At 43.3% G+C, this 14774-nt stretch overlaps 1 protein-coding gene across 1 annotated transcript; it reads left to right on the forward strand.

Annotated features, from left to right (window-relative positions):
- The first annotated feature begins 4921 nt into the window (after positions 1 to 4921).
- LOC106084990 (kinesin-like protein KIF15-A) lies at positions 4922 to 14539 on the forward strand. The gene is made up of 6 exons (XM_013248981.2): positions 4922 to 5218; positions 5449 to 6389; positions 12186 to 12308; positions 12369 to 12560; positions 12621 to 12859; positions 12915 to 14539. Exons 1-6 carry the CDS (start codon positions 5047 to 5049, stop codon positions 14422 to 14424), a joined length of 3177 nt encoding a protein of 1058 aa, XP_013104435.2. The 5' UTR covers positions 4922 to 5046; the 3' UTR covers positions 14425 to 14539.
- The last annotated feature ends 235 nt before the right edge of the window (positions 14540 to 14774 follow it).

Consider the following 14774-nt stretch of genomic DNA (forward strand, 5'->3'; position numbering starts at 1 on the left):
AAGCTTATATACCAGAAAAAAACAACCTATGAGCTATGGCCTGGCAGAAGGGAGGCTCAGAGAAAACACGATAGGGCCAATGAGGAGGACTTACCAACCTCCGAAACGTCAAGTAGTGGCAGTTTATAATTTTTTTCTGCAATCAATAAAAACCTTTCATTTCCCGTGATATTCATACTCATGGCCAAACAGCCTCCATCTTAATAAAAATTTTACGTTAGATTAAATTTATTAAATCTGTCTAGCGGGACGTCAAGGAACTGACATTGCAATGGCTAGCAGCATGAGATCATGCTTCCTCAGCACGTTTACATAGATCATTGACGCCCGGCACGGGATGACTATGAGCGGATGGAACTCTGAGCTCCGATTTGTGTAGTGTTCACCGTCATCACGAAAAGCCACCGGGAGAGTCCACAGGTTGCGGATAGTGGAATGATTTGAAAACGGAGAAGCTGCAATTGCAGTTGCGGGCAATCAGCAATATCGAGTTTAGAGTCTCAGTGTGAGGTCGGACGGCAACTGCTCTTGCTTAAATAAAAAGTGCCTGTGATACTCGATAAGAAAAGGCAAGTTATTGGCGCATTTAAATAACCAATGGCCATCACGATCCCGCGGCGATCAGTCCTATGGAACGATGTGGCTACAACAACATGTTTTAATGACTAGAGCCTTAAATCCAGTACTAATAATCAGTGTACAGGGGGTTTAAATGCCGTTCTGTTCCCAATCTTAGAGTATAGCCCTCCTCTCTTTTGCGCGGCAGTCTTCAAAAGCTGTTATTTTACCAAGGAGGTCGCAAAGTGGAGAATTTACTTTCTCAGTAGCATGACTAGCACTAATAAGCGATCCATTCCTGGCTAGCTCGTCAGCCGCCTTGCTAATTTTTTGCATCTCCACCATGTCCTGACGCAAGAGCCTTCATCAGCCAAGTTGCACTTTACATATATCGTGAAAGTCCTATTGGCCTGTCGTTCCTGTTTCGAAATTCTCCCTAGGGCCTTTAGAGCTGCGAAGTTCTCCACCTTAAAGACGCTAAAGCCATCCAGAAGACTAGGTGACTCTCTAACATCTAGATAACAACTATTGCCGCGTCGTCCCCATCCAATTCGGACCATCAAGTGCAATTCGCAGCTAATATACAGGGAATTTGCATTTGCTTACGAACTTTTAGCACCATTCGAACAATTTCTGTATGCTTTTGGATATGGAAAAGATGACGAAAGCGTCAAACTAGAGTGTAGCTTACTAGATACAAACGGTTGATGTCGAACGAATAAGGACATTCGCTTGAAATTTTGCACACCCACTTCTTATTGACGTAGGCCGCTGGGGATTTTAAATGGTTCATATTTGGATATAGCTTTGTTGTTGTTGTAGTCACATTTGCATATGTAGGTGGTGATCCTCGTCAAGCTTTTATAAGCCAGCAATTTCGTTCCGGTCTATACGACCGATCGCGGCGGGAACATCATGGCCATTGTACAGTATTAGTGCAAGAGCCGGTTCCGCCCGGCCGTTGCAGCTACTCCGTATGGAACATTCCACTATTGGTTGGAGTTTTGCACCTGGTGTTCCGCTACGATTTTGAATATCCAAGTATGGCCCAAATCGTTGTATAATCTGATATAGCTCCGATCTGCAGATGTGTTCTTTATCTCCTATAAGCCGCAGTTTTTATTTGATTAGCCTGAAATTTTGCACGTGGTGTTCTGTTATGGTCGTGTCAAGTATGGTACTAATCGGTCTATAACCAGATATAGCCCTCATGTAAACCGATCACCCGATTTGATTTCTTGATCCCCTAGAAGCTGCAATTGTTGGCCGATTGGGCTGAAATTTTGCTATAGCGTTTGTTTCGACTTCCAACATTCGATATAGCTCCCATATAAACTGATATCCCGATTAACCTTCGAGTGTGTCTGGCTGGGCAGTTTAACAGGTGACGTCTGACGTGTGGTTCCTGGAATTGAGGCAGCTGCATCTGCCGGATCGTAATTGAGTTAGAACTACTCTATCGATTTCAATTTGTTCAGATGCAATGGAGGGCGGTCCTTCTCCAAGGACCACATTAACCCGCCACAGGACCATTGTCTTGACCCGCTTGATTTAGGTGTTCTCTCTTGTAGCGCTGAACCTCTACATCATGTAGATCTACTTTAAGGCTTCTGGGCAGTGGTGACGATTTGGATAGTCTCTGTGATCACAGGCCAGAAGGTATTGCTTATACAGCATGTAGTTATGGCTTCGCACTGGTCTCCTGATGGTGGTGTTCCACATTAGAACTGAGGAGACAGCCCGTCGCAGTACGGAGGGCGGCATTCTGACAGATTTTAATATTACTCCAATGCGTGTCACAGAGCGGTCGAGGCCTTATGTCACGATCGTACAATCGTCCGCATTTGATACAATCTCTATGCCGTCTAAAGAGAGTGGAATGGAGTATAGGTAGAGGTTCACCAGTGCCGGAGATATTACCCAGCCTTGGGAAACTCCCTGTTTCACTCTACGGTGCTTCGACTTTTTATCCCTCAATTCCACAAATAACTGGCGGCCACACAGATAATTCGCGCTTTAGTTCTCGCTGGAGAGACGCATTGGCGATGTCTTCAAATAGTTCGGCATGGCTGACCGTGTCGACCGTGCCGTTCGATAGGTCCAGTTCTACGAGGACCGTCTGGGCTGATTGAAGCAACTGCAAATGGCTGCGGTGATGGCATGAAAAGCAGTTGTTGTGCTATTCAGTCTTCGAAATCTATGTTGATGCTCGGCGAGGAGTCTTGTCTTTACTACTGGTGAGAGAAGGGGGATCGGTCGGTACGACTCCACCAAACTCGGGCCCTTTCCAGGGTCCAGTAGCGGAATCACTCTGTCTATCTTCCAGACATCTGGAACTATAAGTGTGTTCAAGGACAGGTTGAGGATAGTTGTAAGGTACTCAACTCCAGGTAGATCCAGATTTTTCAGGGCCCAACGCCTTGGATAATTTGGCGCCACGGATGACATTCGTAACTTCGCCCGCGGTAAATTGTGATGGCTGTCCAAAAAGCGAGCGGCTGCTGCGTTAATGATGTCTCGGAATTTGCTATCGGCAACTAGCTCATTCGAAGGGGGTGTCCGTTCACTGAAGCGGCGATGGTGTTCTCTCTGAAGGCGACCCAATTGGCCTTCTTCTCATTGATAAACGTCCGGCTCTCAGAGGTTATGACAACGGGTGGTTGGTCGATGGTGAGTTGTTGTTGTTGTTGTAGCAGTTTTTTGTGTTCGTTCTTTCGTCTGCTTCATTTTGCTGAATGTCAAGACGCAGGAACTCTGCGACTAAGATGGGATGGATGGATCTGGTCGAGTCGAGTGGGTCTGGCTGGGCAGTTAAACAGGTGACGCGTATCGTGCGGTCCCTGGTTACAATCGGGACATACGTTTTGCACGTCGGCATCAATCCTTGCTCGATAGGAGTTGAGTCATATGAGTCATACGTACGTGTGAGAATTATGTGGAGGTGGTCTGATCGGTGGATGATGGCTTGTCGGATACGTCACTGTGGAAATCAGGGGATGCAATGGAAATGACTGGCGAGTTGCTGCATCGTAATCCTAGTGGGGGCATCCTCATTATCCGTGCAAAACGCTAAGCTTTCAATCTGCTCTACCAAAGCTATGCCCCACTGATCGTTACCCAGGGAAGAATGCCATGAAACGTGACGCGCATTGAAGTCTCCAAGAACCAGACGTTTGGGGCCACTTATGTCGGGTTTGAAAGCTTAGCCATTAACTGGGTCACAACTACCAACCAACCGGTATGTACACGTTGTATAGCTATTTTCTGCATTACCAGACTTGACTGCTATTCTTATGCACTCCATTTAGTGGTCACTATCGCCAGGCGCAGGAGAGATGGGTCTATACTGCCATTCCTTATGAAGCACGTTGTAATCGCCTTCGGCGACGTCGACGACACTTGTGACCCACTGCTGTCTATATTCGCACAAATCACCTCTTGTCTGTATACCAATCATTTGAATATGTATTTCCTCAACCGGTATAGAAAGTTTTTGAATGGGCTACATTACACTGTTTGGCTTCCATACTTCTTTAAAAATTGAAGCTAATTGGCCTACAGGAGCGACGGTGAAGGAGGTAACGACAATGCTGTTTTGCATGGATAAAAAAAAATGAGTTTTCGATTTTTGGCAACTAACTGGGAAGATCGGGTTATATGGAACAAAAGGAAAAGTTTGACATTTAAAACAAAAAGCATGGTTTTGAACTAGACCCTTGGAATTTAGAGAAAAAGTTCCTAGATGTCCTAGATTATAATCGTAGCAACCACCTGTCAAGGTTTTGTTGGGCCTTGCAAATGAACCGTCCTTAAATGAAAATCTTGAATCCCGATTACACTATTCATTAAATTCGGATTCGAGGCACTCGTCAGCTGATTTTGTAAAGGGAAAACAGATGATCGAGCCATTAAATCCGGATGTAAAGAGCAGTGTTTATACGGATTAAATTTCATTTTAAAAGTTGTAATTTTCTTAACTGAAGTTAAGATAATTGACTTCAGTTTTCTTTAATTTAACTTATTTTTCTTCATGGTCTTATTACTCTTTCTCGCTTCAAAACTTTCGGAAACATATTTGAATGCGCGTTTATTTGTAACGGAACAGAACTCTCGTATGAATTTGAATTTTGTTACGTTTAGTACCGTACACATTTTCTGCACCGCCGAATAGTACGATTCGGTCGAACGTGCTTAGGTACGTTCAGTTCTTGAAACACTTTAGGAATTCCAATCAGCTGTTTGTGTTTTTGTTGTTGTTGTTGCATTTAGCACCCTTGTTTTCCGAATACTCGCACACCTGTCATTTAATATTTCGTTACGCTTGGCTGATTTCAAAATAAAACATTTCGCCGCTATTGTTACCCCTAGTCAAGGATAGTGCGAGTAGTCTTTACTGTGTGATGTGTTTTTGGAAGTGCTAAGTGAAGAGTATATAAATGCTAAAATATTGTGATAAAAAGTTTTAAAAAAGAAAAATATAACAAAACCATGGCAGAAAAAACGGAAAGCAACAAAGCCAATATGGCTGATTTGTCTAAAATACCGGAAAATGAATTTGAAAAACATTTCCACGAATGGATGGAACGAGACGATGTGGCGCGTGGCCTGCAAGCGAAACTAAGATGTGATCTTATTAAGAATTTCAACAAAACCAGCTTGGGTAAAACATTGATGGTGGTTGGAAAATTTGGTTGGATTTTAGTCTGAAGTCATCTGGGTTGCTAATGGCAACCAACCATTAACCAGCTCGTATGAGAATATAATGCTGATTATTGTGCAAAACAACTCGAAACATTGACTCTCCTACAAATCCGATAACTTTTCCATCAATTACAGTTAGAGATATCTTTCGGCGCCTTATCTTAAATATATGTTTTTTTGCTTTTGTAGGCAAGCAAATACAGGCCCACACCATGTGCTCCACAGGAGGTTCAACCTATCGTCTGACTATGACTCCTCTGGTGTTGGCCTTAAACACCTTAGTAGCTGAGTTTCTTTATGCCCAAAATTGTCATTTTACTTTATCGGTATTTTGCACGGAGGTACCTTTTCGCAATACTCTACCCGATTTCGATGGTATGCGTCACTATCGCTTTAGTGAAAGAGAAATTCATGATATTTGGGAAGCCATTGCGGGAGCTGCTGTCGCACATAAACATCCTTTGGACACACAGATTCTCGAGGATTATGATAAAGATACCAGCAACTCATTGCTTTTGCTAATTCTCAAAAGTCTGGTGAATATAAAACCTCAGGAAATGTTAAGAAAATCGGTAGAAATTCAAACCGAAACAAATGCCACCCACCAAGAAAAATGTTCAACGCCAGTTCAGGCTGGCACACAACGTTCTTCGGCCAGGTCAAAAAGCAAAAGCAGTGACTGTATGATACACTTGGATAAATTTCTCTTGATACTCTCGCAAAAAGTCAACGAAATGACGCAGGCATTTGAATCGTTGACACAAGAAAGAAATCTCCAAAAACCCCGCTCAAAGAAGACGCTCCGCTCACGAGAGTTTCATAGCCTCAACAGAAGTTTGGATCAAATAAATGTAAATGTTAAGCATTTAGTGAAAAGTAAACGCAAGAGCAAAAGGATGACCCACATTGTGGAATCGATAGATAGCTTGACGCAACAATTTTGTAAATATGCTGTTAAGCGAGAACTGACAAAAAAGGAAAAAAATGAACAAAATGGAAAATTAGAGACATCACTGCCAAAGGGGAACTCGAAGGAGATACAAACGGAAAACGAAATGCAAGAGAAAACCTACTCCGATTGGGTGTATGAGATGCGCAACACGGAGAATGGTCGAAAATTTTTAGAAAGAGTAGGTAATCAAAAAACCAAAATTTTTGGAAATTTAAGAGAGCACTTTCACATCTTCAATATGTAGCGGTACGAGATTTTTCATGATTTTGATAGAGTTATATTAAGGCAAAAAGTGGCGAAAGGGCGAATTTTGGGATGAACCAAGGACAGGGAATACTATTTCCCCGAACTGCTGTGTTAATTTTTACACACTAGGATTTTCAACATATGATTACTTTTTTGTAATTCATTCAAAGAGACTACATTTGGGCATTTTAGACACGTACTATGTGGAAGGAAGGTTGCAAATGCAATTTGGCCCATAAACGTTCCCTTAAGGAACTGGGGTAAACTTCTTACAAATCAATGAGTGCTGTCCGATGCAATTTTAAGCTCAATGATAAGGGACCTCCTTTTTATAGCCGAGTTCGAACGGCGTGCCGCAGAGCGACACCTCTTTGGGGAGAAGTTTTTACATGGCAAAGTACCTCACATATGTCGCCAGCATTAGGATGGGATAACCACCGCTGACAAATTGTCTCATACTCCTGCCAGGATTCGAACACAGGCGTTCAGCGTCATAGGCGGACATGCTAACATCTGGCGTGCCGCAGAGCGACACCTCTTTGGGGAGAAGTTTTTACATGGCAAAGTACCTCACATATGTCGCCAGCATTAGGATGGGATAACCACCGCTGAAAAATTGTCTCACGTTCCTGCCAGGATTTGAACCCAGGCGTCCAGCATCATAGGCGGACATGCTAACCTCTGGCGTGCCGCAGAGTGACACCTCTTTGGAGAGAAGTTTTTACATGGCAATGTACCTTACATATGTCGCCAGCATTAGGATGGTATAACTACCGCTGAAAAATTGTCTCATGTTCCTGCCAGGATTCGAACCCAGGCGTTCAGCATCATAGGCGGACATGCTAACCTCTGGCGTTCTTAGGTTAGGTTAGGTTAGGTTTAAGTGGTAGTCCGCCATCCGACTCACATTGACGTTCATTGTGAAACCACAGGAACAGAAGAAGGAAGTTTTTACCGTTTAACCATACAGATCGCTTTAAAAAGCCCAAAAACTTGCAAATGTTCACATCCGCTAAATCAGACAGGTTCTCAAAGAAATGAGAACCTAAAGTGGAACTACTACTGACTGCCAGTGCGGGACACACACACAGAAGGTATTCTACAGGTGTTCTTCTTCGATGTCCTCACAGCTTCTGCAAAAGTCGTTACTGGCAACTTTCAGCCTGTCAGCATGTTTTCCGATTAGACAATGAGCTGTCATGACGGACACAGTGACTGAAACGACTCTTCTAGCCAGTGATAGCAAAGCGGTAAACCTCTTCAAGTTTAGATTAGGCCACATAGTTTTGTAATGGTCACAGACCGGTCTTTGTGACCATCTATCACTCGTTGTTGTGGTTGTAACCACATTTTCACTTGAAAGTAGCGATTCTCGTCAAGCACCTGTAGATGAGTAAGCTCTTTCCGGTCCAAAGGACTGATCGCCGCTGGAACAGGGTGGTCATTACTTATTTAAAGGTGCCAATAACTCGCCTTGCCATATCGACTCCACCCCTCGATACCGCTGATTGTCCGCGACTGCATATACAGCTACTCCGTATGGAGCATTCCACTATCCGCAACCTGTGGAGGCGACCGGTAGCTCGCAGCTATGCTTCCTGTGACAGCAATGAACACCACATAGATCTGAACTCAATGTGCCAGCTTGTGTGGTGCTCACAGCTATCCCGTTGTCCTTCGGGCCTGTTCCTGAAAACTTAGCTTACATTTCGCTAGAGGCATACCCACAGATACCAGTTTCACTGGAATGTGTAAGGTAGTTCTTAGTCTCGCAAGCTCGTCCGCTTTACAATTCCCTGGGATATTTCTGTGGCCCTGTACACAGAACAGGTGAATTTTGAAATGTTTGGCCATCTCCTTGAGAGATCTGCGACAGTCCAGGGTGGTTTTTGTGTTTAGAAATACTCTCTACAAGGATTTATTGGCTGACTGGATGTCTAAGAAGATATTTTTGCCAATCGTCGTTATGACATTATATCTTAGCCATTCCACCACTTCCTTACTTACAAGGATCTCCGCTTGACACACATTGCAGTGGTCGGGTAACCTTTTCGATATGCCCAATTATAGATTTTTAGAGTACACCCCAAAGCCCACCTGGTCGTCTAGTTTGGAACCATCCATATATAAGTCTATTTAACTTTTATTATCAGGGATATCACAGTTCCAATCGGTTCTATCAGGAATAGTGGTAAAGTACTTTTATCAAAAAGCGACTCAGGCAATGTGTAAATCACACTGCCTGGAACATCGGATATTGTATAGAGGATAACACAGTGTTCGTAGCCGCCACATGGCCAATGAGAAAGCTCCCTTAACCGCAGTGGTCGCAGCTATTTGTCTAGCCACAATGTCCAGTGGTATTAGATGTAGCATTAAATTCAGTGTATCAGATGGTGTCGTTCTCAGTGCGGCTGTGATGCACAAACAACGGTCCTAAACCCCCAACTTTTGCCAATAGCTCTCTAGCAGGTGTATAGGGCAAGAGTTGTCTTTCTTTCCAAAATGTTGGATTTAAAGCTTGCCTGCCCAGCAAAACACCCATTTGCGTTTTCTGTAAATGGAACAATCTTTCCTCCCAAGAAGACAGGCCCAACTGTAGGCAACTTGTGTCTCCTGCTGAAAAGAACTACTTCCGTCTTGCACGGATTTATACCTAGACTACTTTCGGTAGCCCGAAGTATATCCCCTAACCGCAATCGCCACGTCATCCGCATACGCGACAACTTTTACACCTTTTTTCTTCCAGAGATAATAATATAATGTTAGTGGCTATATTCCAAAGTAGAGGAGACAGTACACCTGCTGGAGGTGTTCCTCTGCCTTGCCTTTATCATATGAATGCTGCTGCCGAGACAGGCGATCTCCAGGGTCTCTCCTATACTCTTTGGTCTCATTTATTTAAAAGGCTATTAATTTGAAAAGGGTTTTCTGTGTTCTTTGGCCTTTAAACTCATACGTGATACACATTAAACCTCCATTTGTCGCTAGAAGTTATCTTTCTTCGATACATTGAATAGCCGTAGAGCTCCTAGAATGACAGTCTCTAAGAAGATTTTTATCAATTCTGCTATCTTTACATCTACCGAACCTTTTAATATCCAAATTGATTTTGCGAAGTGCCAAACAGAGAACTGCATGAGACCCAAAATTTGACACTCAATGGCCACTTTGGCCAAAGCAATTGTCTGTTACGCATGATACCTAAAAACAAAGTTACCTAGAAACACAAATAATAGAGATGCCCGAACGTCGGTCTCAGAGGTTATGAAGTCGGGTGGTCGGTCGATGGTGAGAATTATGGGGAGGTGGTTTGACCCCAAAGAGATGACGGCTTACCAGGAGACGTCATTTAGGAGATCAGGAAATGCAATTGAGATGTCTGGCGAGCTGCAGCACCTCCTCGTAATCCTAGTGGGGGCATCCTCATCCACAGTGCAAAACGTGGAGCTATCTATCTGCTCTGCTAAAGCTATGCCACGCTGGTCGTTACCTAGGGGAGAATGCCATGACGTGTGATGCGCATTAAAATCCCCCAGAACCAGACGATTATGGCCAGATAGCAACCCACTTATGTCGGGGTTGTAAGCCTGGCCATTAATTTGGACACAGTTACCATATGGCGGTATGTACACATGGTATAGCTCTATCTCAGCAATACCGGACCTGACTGCCAACCCCATGCGCTTCATGTAGGGGTTTTAGCGCCAGGCGCAGGTGAGATGGGGTCTATATTGCACGGAATGCCTTTTTATCCCCACCTTCAATCCTTGAGCGATCCTTACGTAGCACATTGTATCCGTGACAACGTGCAGGTGTTGGTCAGCTTTGTCTCCTGGATCGCTGCGACCGATATACTCTTCCGACTCATAAAGTCCACGATCTCATCGATCTTGCCATGCAGTCCGTTGCAGTTTAACTGCAAGAACGATACAGTTCTCGGCACTGCCCTGGCAATATTTGGGCTGGGATGCTGCCGTTGCGTATATTGCCGTACAGGAGAGGTCGGAGGGTCACATAGTCCGACGACGATGACGCTTGTGACCCACTGCTGGCTATGTTCGCACAGCACCTTACGATATAGCCAGTATGACTATACTCCCGTAGTGAAGTGAGGCCAGAGCAAGATCGGAAATGTACCCACTCCATGCATCGGTTACACCTCACCTACATCGACCGATGATGAAGGCGGTTCTGGCAAACCGAACAGAACCAGGGTCCGGGGTTCTTTTCAATCCCGGCACGGACCAGAAGCGTGCGGAGAAGGCACTCCGGGATGTGCCTCTACCATGACGAAAAAAAAGGACAAACACGTACACTAAGGCGGCAGCCCTTGCCGATGAGGATTCCATCGGGTCAATCCGGTGCGTACAACCGGTTGCCATGGGATTGCAGACCCCCAGGGATCTGGGTCTCAGTCGAGTGGGTCTGGCTGCCTGGTTACAATCGGGACGTACATCGTGCACATCGGCATCAATTCTTGCTCTGTAAGAGTTGAGGCGGCTGCATCTGCCGTAATGTAATTGAGCCAAAACTACTCTGGTTTGCCGGGGGAGGTCAATTTCTGCAGGTGCATTGGGAGGCGGTCGTTCTCCAAGGACCATATTCACCCGGTACCTATTTACCTCACCTGCTACCGTGTCTGCATGAATGTTGTCTAGACCCGCTTGATATGCCGTTTGATCTAGAATTTATCTCTTGTAGCGCTGAACCTAAACGCTTCTGGGCTTTAGATACCTAGCCACATGATGATGATTGGATGGTCTCTGCTATAACAGCTCAGAAGATATTGCTTAGCCAGCATGTAGTTAAGGTAGCACGCGTAGGTTCTTTGCCTCCTGATGGAGGTGATTCACATGAGAACTGAGGAGACTGCCCGTCGCAGTTCGAAGGGCGGCATTCTGACAGATCTGAATATTACTTCACTGCGTTTCACAAAGCCGACGAGACCACACTGGTGCTGCATTACTTACCACAGACCGATCAATTGCTTTGTACGTGGTCAACAAGGCTTCTTTGTCAGCACCCCAAGTGCTGCTGGCAAGTGACTTGAGGACCTTGTTTCCAATTTTGACTTTATCGTGTCTACTTTTAAGGTATTCGTGTGAAGGTTTATAGTCCACATAAGTGGATATAGTCCCTCTACTGACCCATCTGTGTAGATATACAGATCCCAAGACTATCACATTTCGGAATTATTGCACCAGTGATCAGCCATTTATCATAGAAATGGAAGTATTTTCTTAGACTTCATTGCAGGGATTGTTGGCAAGCGATTAGAGTAGCTTTTTCCTGTTTGACTTTGGCACAAATAGCAGTTCCATGGGTTACGTCGTTTTTCGTCGACCATTAGCGTTTTCTTTGTTGCTAAAGGCAACCTATTTAGCAACATTATCAAAAACATAACAGAGACCAATTATGGTAACGACTTGTTGTTAACATTTGGCTTAAGTTTTTACGGAAAACTAGGTTCGCAAAAAATTAGTTTCAGTATTCAATCGAAGGTTTGAAAAGTTTGGAGGCAGTGAGACCGAATCTTAAAAAACTCCAAGTTGTGGAAACGGTTATTTAAAGCAGGGACTAAAACAGATTTCTGTCCACCTATATCAACACCAACTGAGGCTACAATTAACTTCAAATCTGGTACCTTCACAATCGGGTGCATTGTGCTCTTAAATTTCCTATTTTGTCTGGAGGAAATTCTTCTAAATTTTTTTTCGCGAAACAGATTGAAAGTTCCCTGTACAAAGCTGTGGCCAAACACCGAGACCAATTGCAAAGTGAACATGAAGCCAAGCTGAAACATATGAAAAATCTTCTCAAACTTCGTTACAAACAAAAAATGTTGATTGTGAGTTGCGTATTTAAGAAAATTTGAAAATGGGAGCTTAACCTGTCATACAAATTGCAGCAATTATCAAGTCAAGGATCTGAAGAACAAGCCAATGAGGCACGTAAGTTGAGTGAGAACATTGAAATGAAATTGAAAAACTTTGAAAGTAAACAACTGGAATTGTTGGACAAGTTGAGGCAGTCCTCTTTGGAACTACACGAGGCCCAGAGACAATTGCATGCTAGGGTTGAGGTACACAAAGGGGAGGAGGTAAGAAGACGTTTAAAATTCAGTGTTCAGGTAATAATAAAAAAATGTATGGCTTTAAAGCAATGTGCCCAAAGGAGAGATCAGACTACTCAGCCAATGGATAAATCGAAGAAATTGCAAAAACAACTTTCTCAAATGATTCCCGATGAAGAAAATGAAGGTGTTGAGGTGGCAACACAATATTCAGCTATGGAAAATTCTCCGGAGGTTTCAGTGCCAATGCCTATAAGACCAGATTTGAAATCATCTGTAATAACACCCAGAGATCAAAATGTCGAAAGAATTATCAATGAAACCAAGTAAGTTGAAAACTTTGAATTTTTCCTCAAATTATTTTAACCTTTTTAATCATAGACTACGCCTGCAGCAACTGGAAACCGAAAGCAGTTGTTTGGAGAAAGATTTCCAAAACTATTTGGAGCGCAGAAATAGGGAAAATAAATGTCGGCAGGAGGCCACATATCAACTTATTGAACAAAGTCAAAATAAAACCTCCCAAATGCTGCAAACCATTGATCAAACTAAAAGATCCCAAGTGACCTTTAGTGAAAAAAGTCCTTCGAGGGGAACAAAGATGAAATTTCCCTTATTCACCGAAGAAGATTTGGATTTAGATGAAGAATTCCAGAGATTGAAAGGCAAGCTTGCCCTGACACAATCCCTAATGGAGACGACTACCATGAACGGAGGTAGTAGTAGTTCTACCTCCAAGGATTTAAAAAATGCCATACGAGATGCCAAAGAGAAATTTTTCGAAAATGAGCTCATTTTCCGCCAACACAAAGAAAGGGAGCTTATGCGAAAAAGTTCGGGATTTGGAGAACATAATTCATCATTTCCTTATAATTGCGATATGGCATCCAGTGAAGCTGTGCCACAATCTAGAGCTGATCAAAGAATAGATTCAACATTTGCTTTGGATTTGAATAGAAATAAAGAAAAAGGCTTGGTGACAACGTCCAATGAGATGCCTGAGCAGCCCAAGGATTCTAAAAAGTCCCCACGCAGAGAATTGTTTCCCAAGCAATCAAAGGAAGAGGAATTTAAGGTTCCCATGGCCAAGAACACAAATCTACGACAAACCATAGACGATTTGAAGTCATATACCCAAAATAAAGAAAGCAAAGAAGACAAGTCCTCAGAAAGCAGTGAGGAATTAATCAAACAATCGATGGCCAAAATGAAACAGCTTTTCGGGAAGGACCCTTGCACCAGCAAACAAGCAGAGACATACAATCAAATCCACAAAAATGAAACCAAAGATAAAGTCAACTATGTTCCCTTGCGGGATATATTGAATGAAAAACCCTCCGAACTTAATCAAACAACCTCCTCGTCCATAACCACAACAACAAGTGCAGCTACTACAACTACCTCGGCCAGCACCATGGATGCTGTGGCCAAGCGACAATTGGACATGTTGGAATCCATTTCAATACCACCAACAACATATTTGTCCAGCCGCATGACACAGGAAGTTGAACAAATTCAAAACGATCACATATCAAAGCCTTCCACTTTGAATTTGACTATGACCAGTGATAGCGAAGAAAGCTCAAGCTCGGATGTTAAGGAAAATCAAAATTCCGATCAGGATATAAGTGAAATATCCAGTGCAGCAGAAGTTGCTGAGCCCTTGGCAAATGTTGTACCAGAGTTGCTGATTACAACACGGGGCGATAGTTTAGAAATTGGCGAAGTCTTGAGTGAAACCCAAACTGTCTTCGCTCCCTTATCCAAAGTGAGCAGTAGTGAGGGGTCAAGTAGTAATGCCTCTGATTTTGATCTCTCCTTGGAAAGAAGCAGTGGCAAACAAAATAAGGCAAAAACAAGCGATGAAAGCGAAGGAGAGTTTTGGGCTTAAAAAAGGGTGTACTTCGACAATAAAACTAATGGTTGTTCTTTATGTTACAATTTGTGTTTTAGAGCAATATTCTTGAAAGAAATCAAAAAATCGAATATTTTGTTGAAAAATTTAAGCAATCGATGTTTCATTTCATGTCGGAGAACTTAGGTCAATTGTGTTCTCTTTTTGGAAGAAGGTAAAAGGCGTGCTAAGTTCGGCCGTGCCGAATCTTGGGAACCTACCACCATGGATTCTGCCAAAAATTTATACAAACTAACCAACAAAATCAATGCTTCTAGGAACCGAACCAGGATAATCGAGAGACCGGTTTAAGTGGGAGCTATATCAGGTTATAGACTAATTTGTAC

Source organism: Stomoxys calcitrans, chromosome 4 (assembly GCF_963082655.1).
Source record: "Stomoxys calcitrans chromosome 4, idStoCalc2.1, whole genome shotgun sequence".
Classification (NCBI taxonomy): Eukaryota; Metazoa; Arthropoda; class Insecta; order Diptera; family Muscidae; genus Stomoxys; species Stomoxys calcitrans.

What these genes read in the sequence shown, in the direction of transcription:
- LOC106084990 (XM_013248981.2), top strand. Translation starts at nt 5,047, where the DNA reads ATGGCAGAAAAAACGGAAAGCAACAAAGCCAATATGGCTGATTTGTCT. An exon ending in GTCGAAAATTTTTAGAAAGA is followed by an intron (nt 6,390 to 12,185) that starts GTAGGTAATCAA and finishes TTCGCGAAACAG; the next exon opens with ATTGAAAGTTCCCTGTACAA. An exon ending in AGGTACACAAAGGGGAGGAG is followed by an intron (nt 12,561 to 12,620) that starts GTAAGAAGACGT and finishes ATGGCTTTAAAG; the next exon opens with CAATGTGCCCAAAGGAGAGA.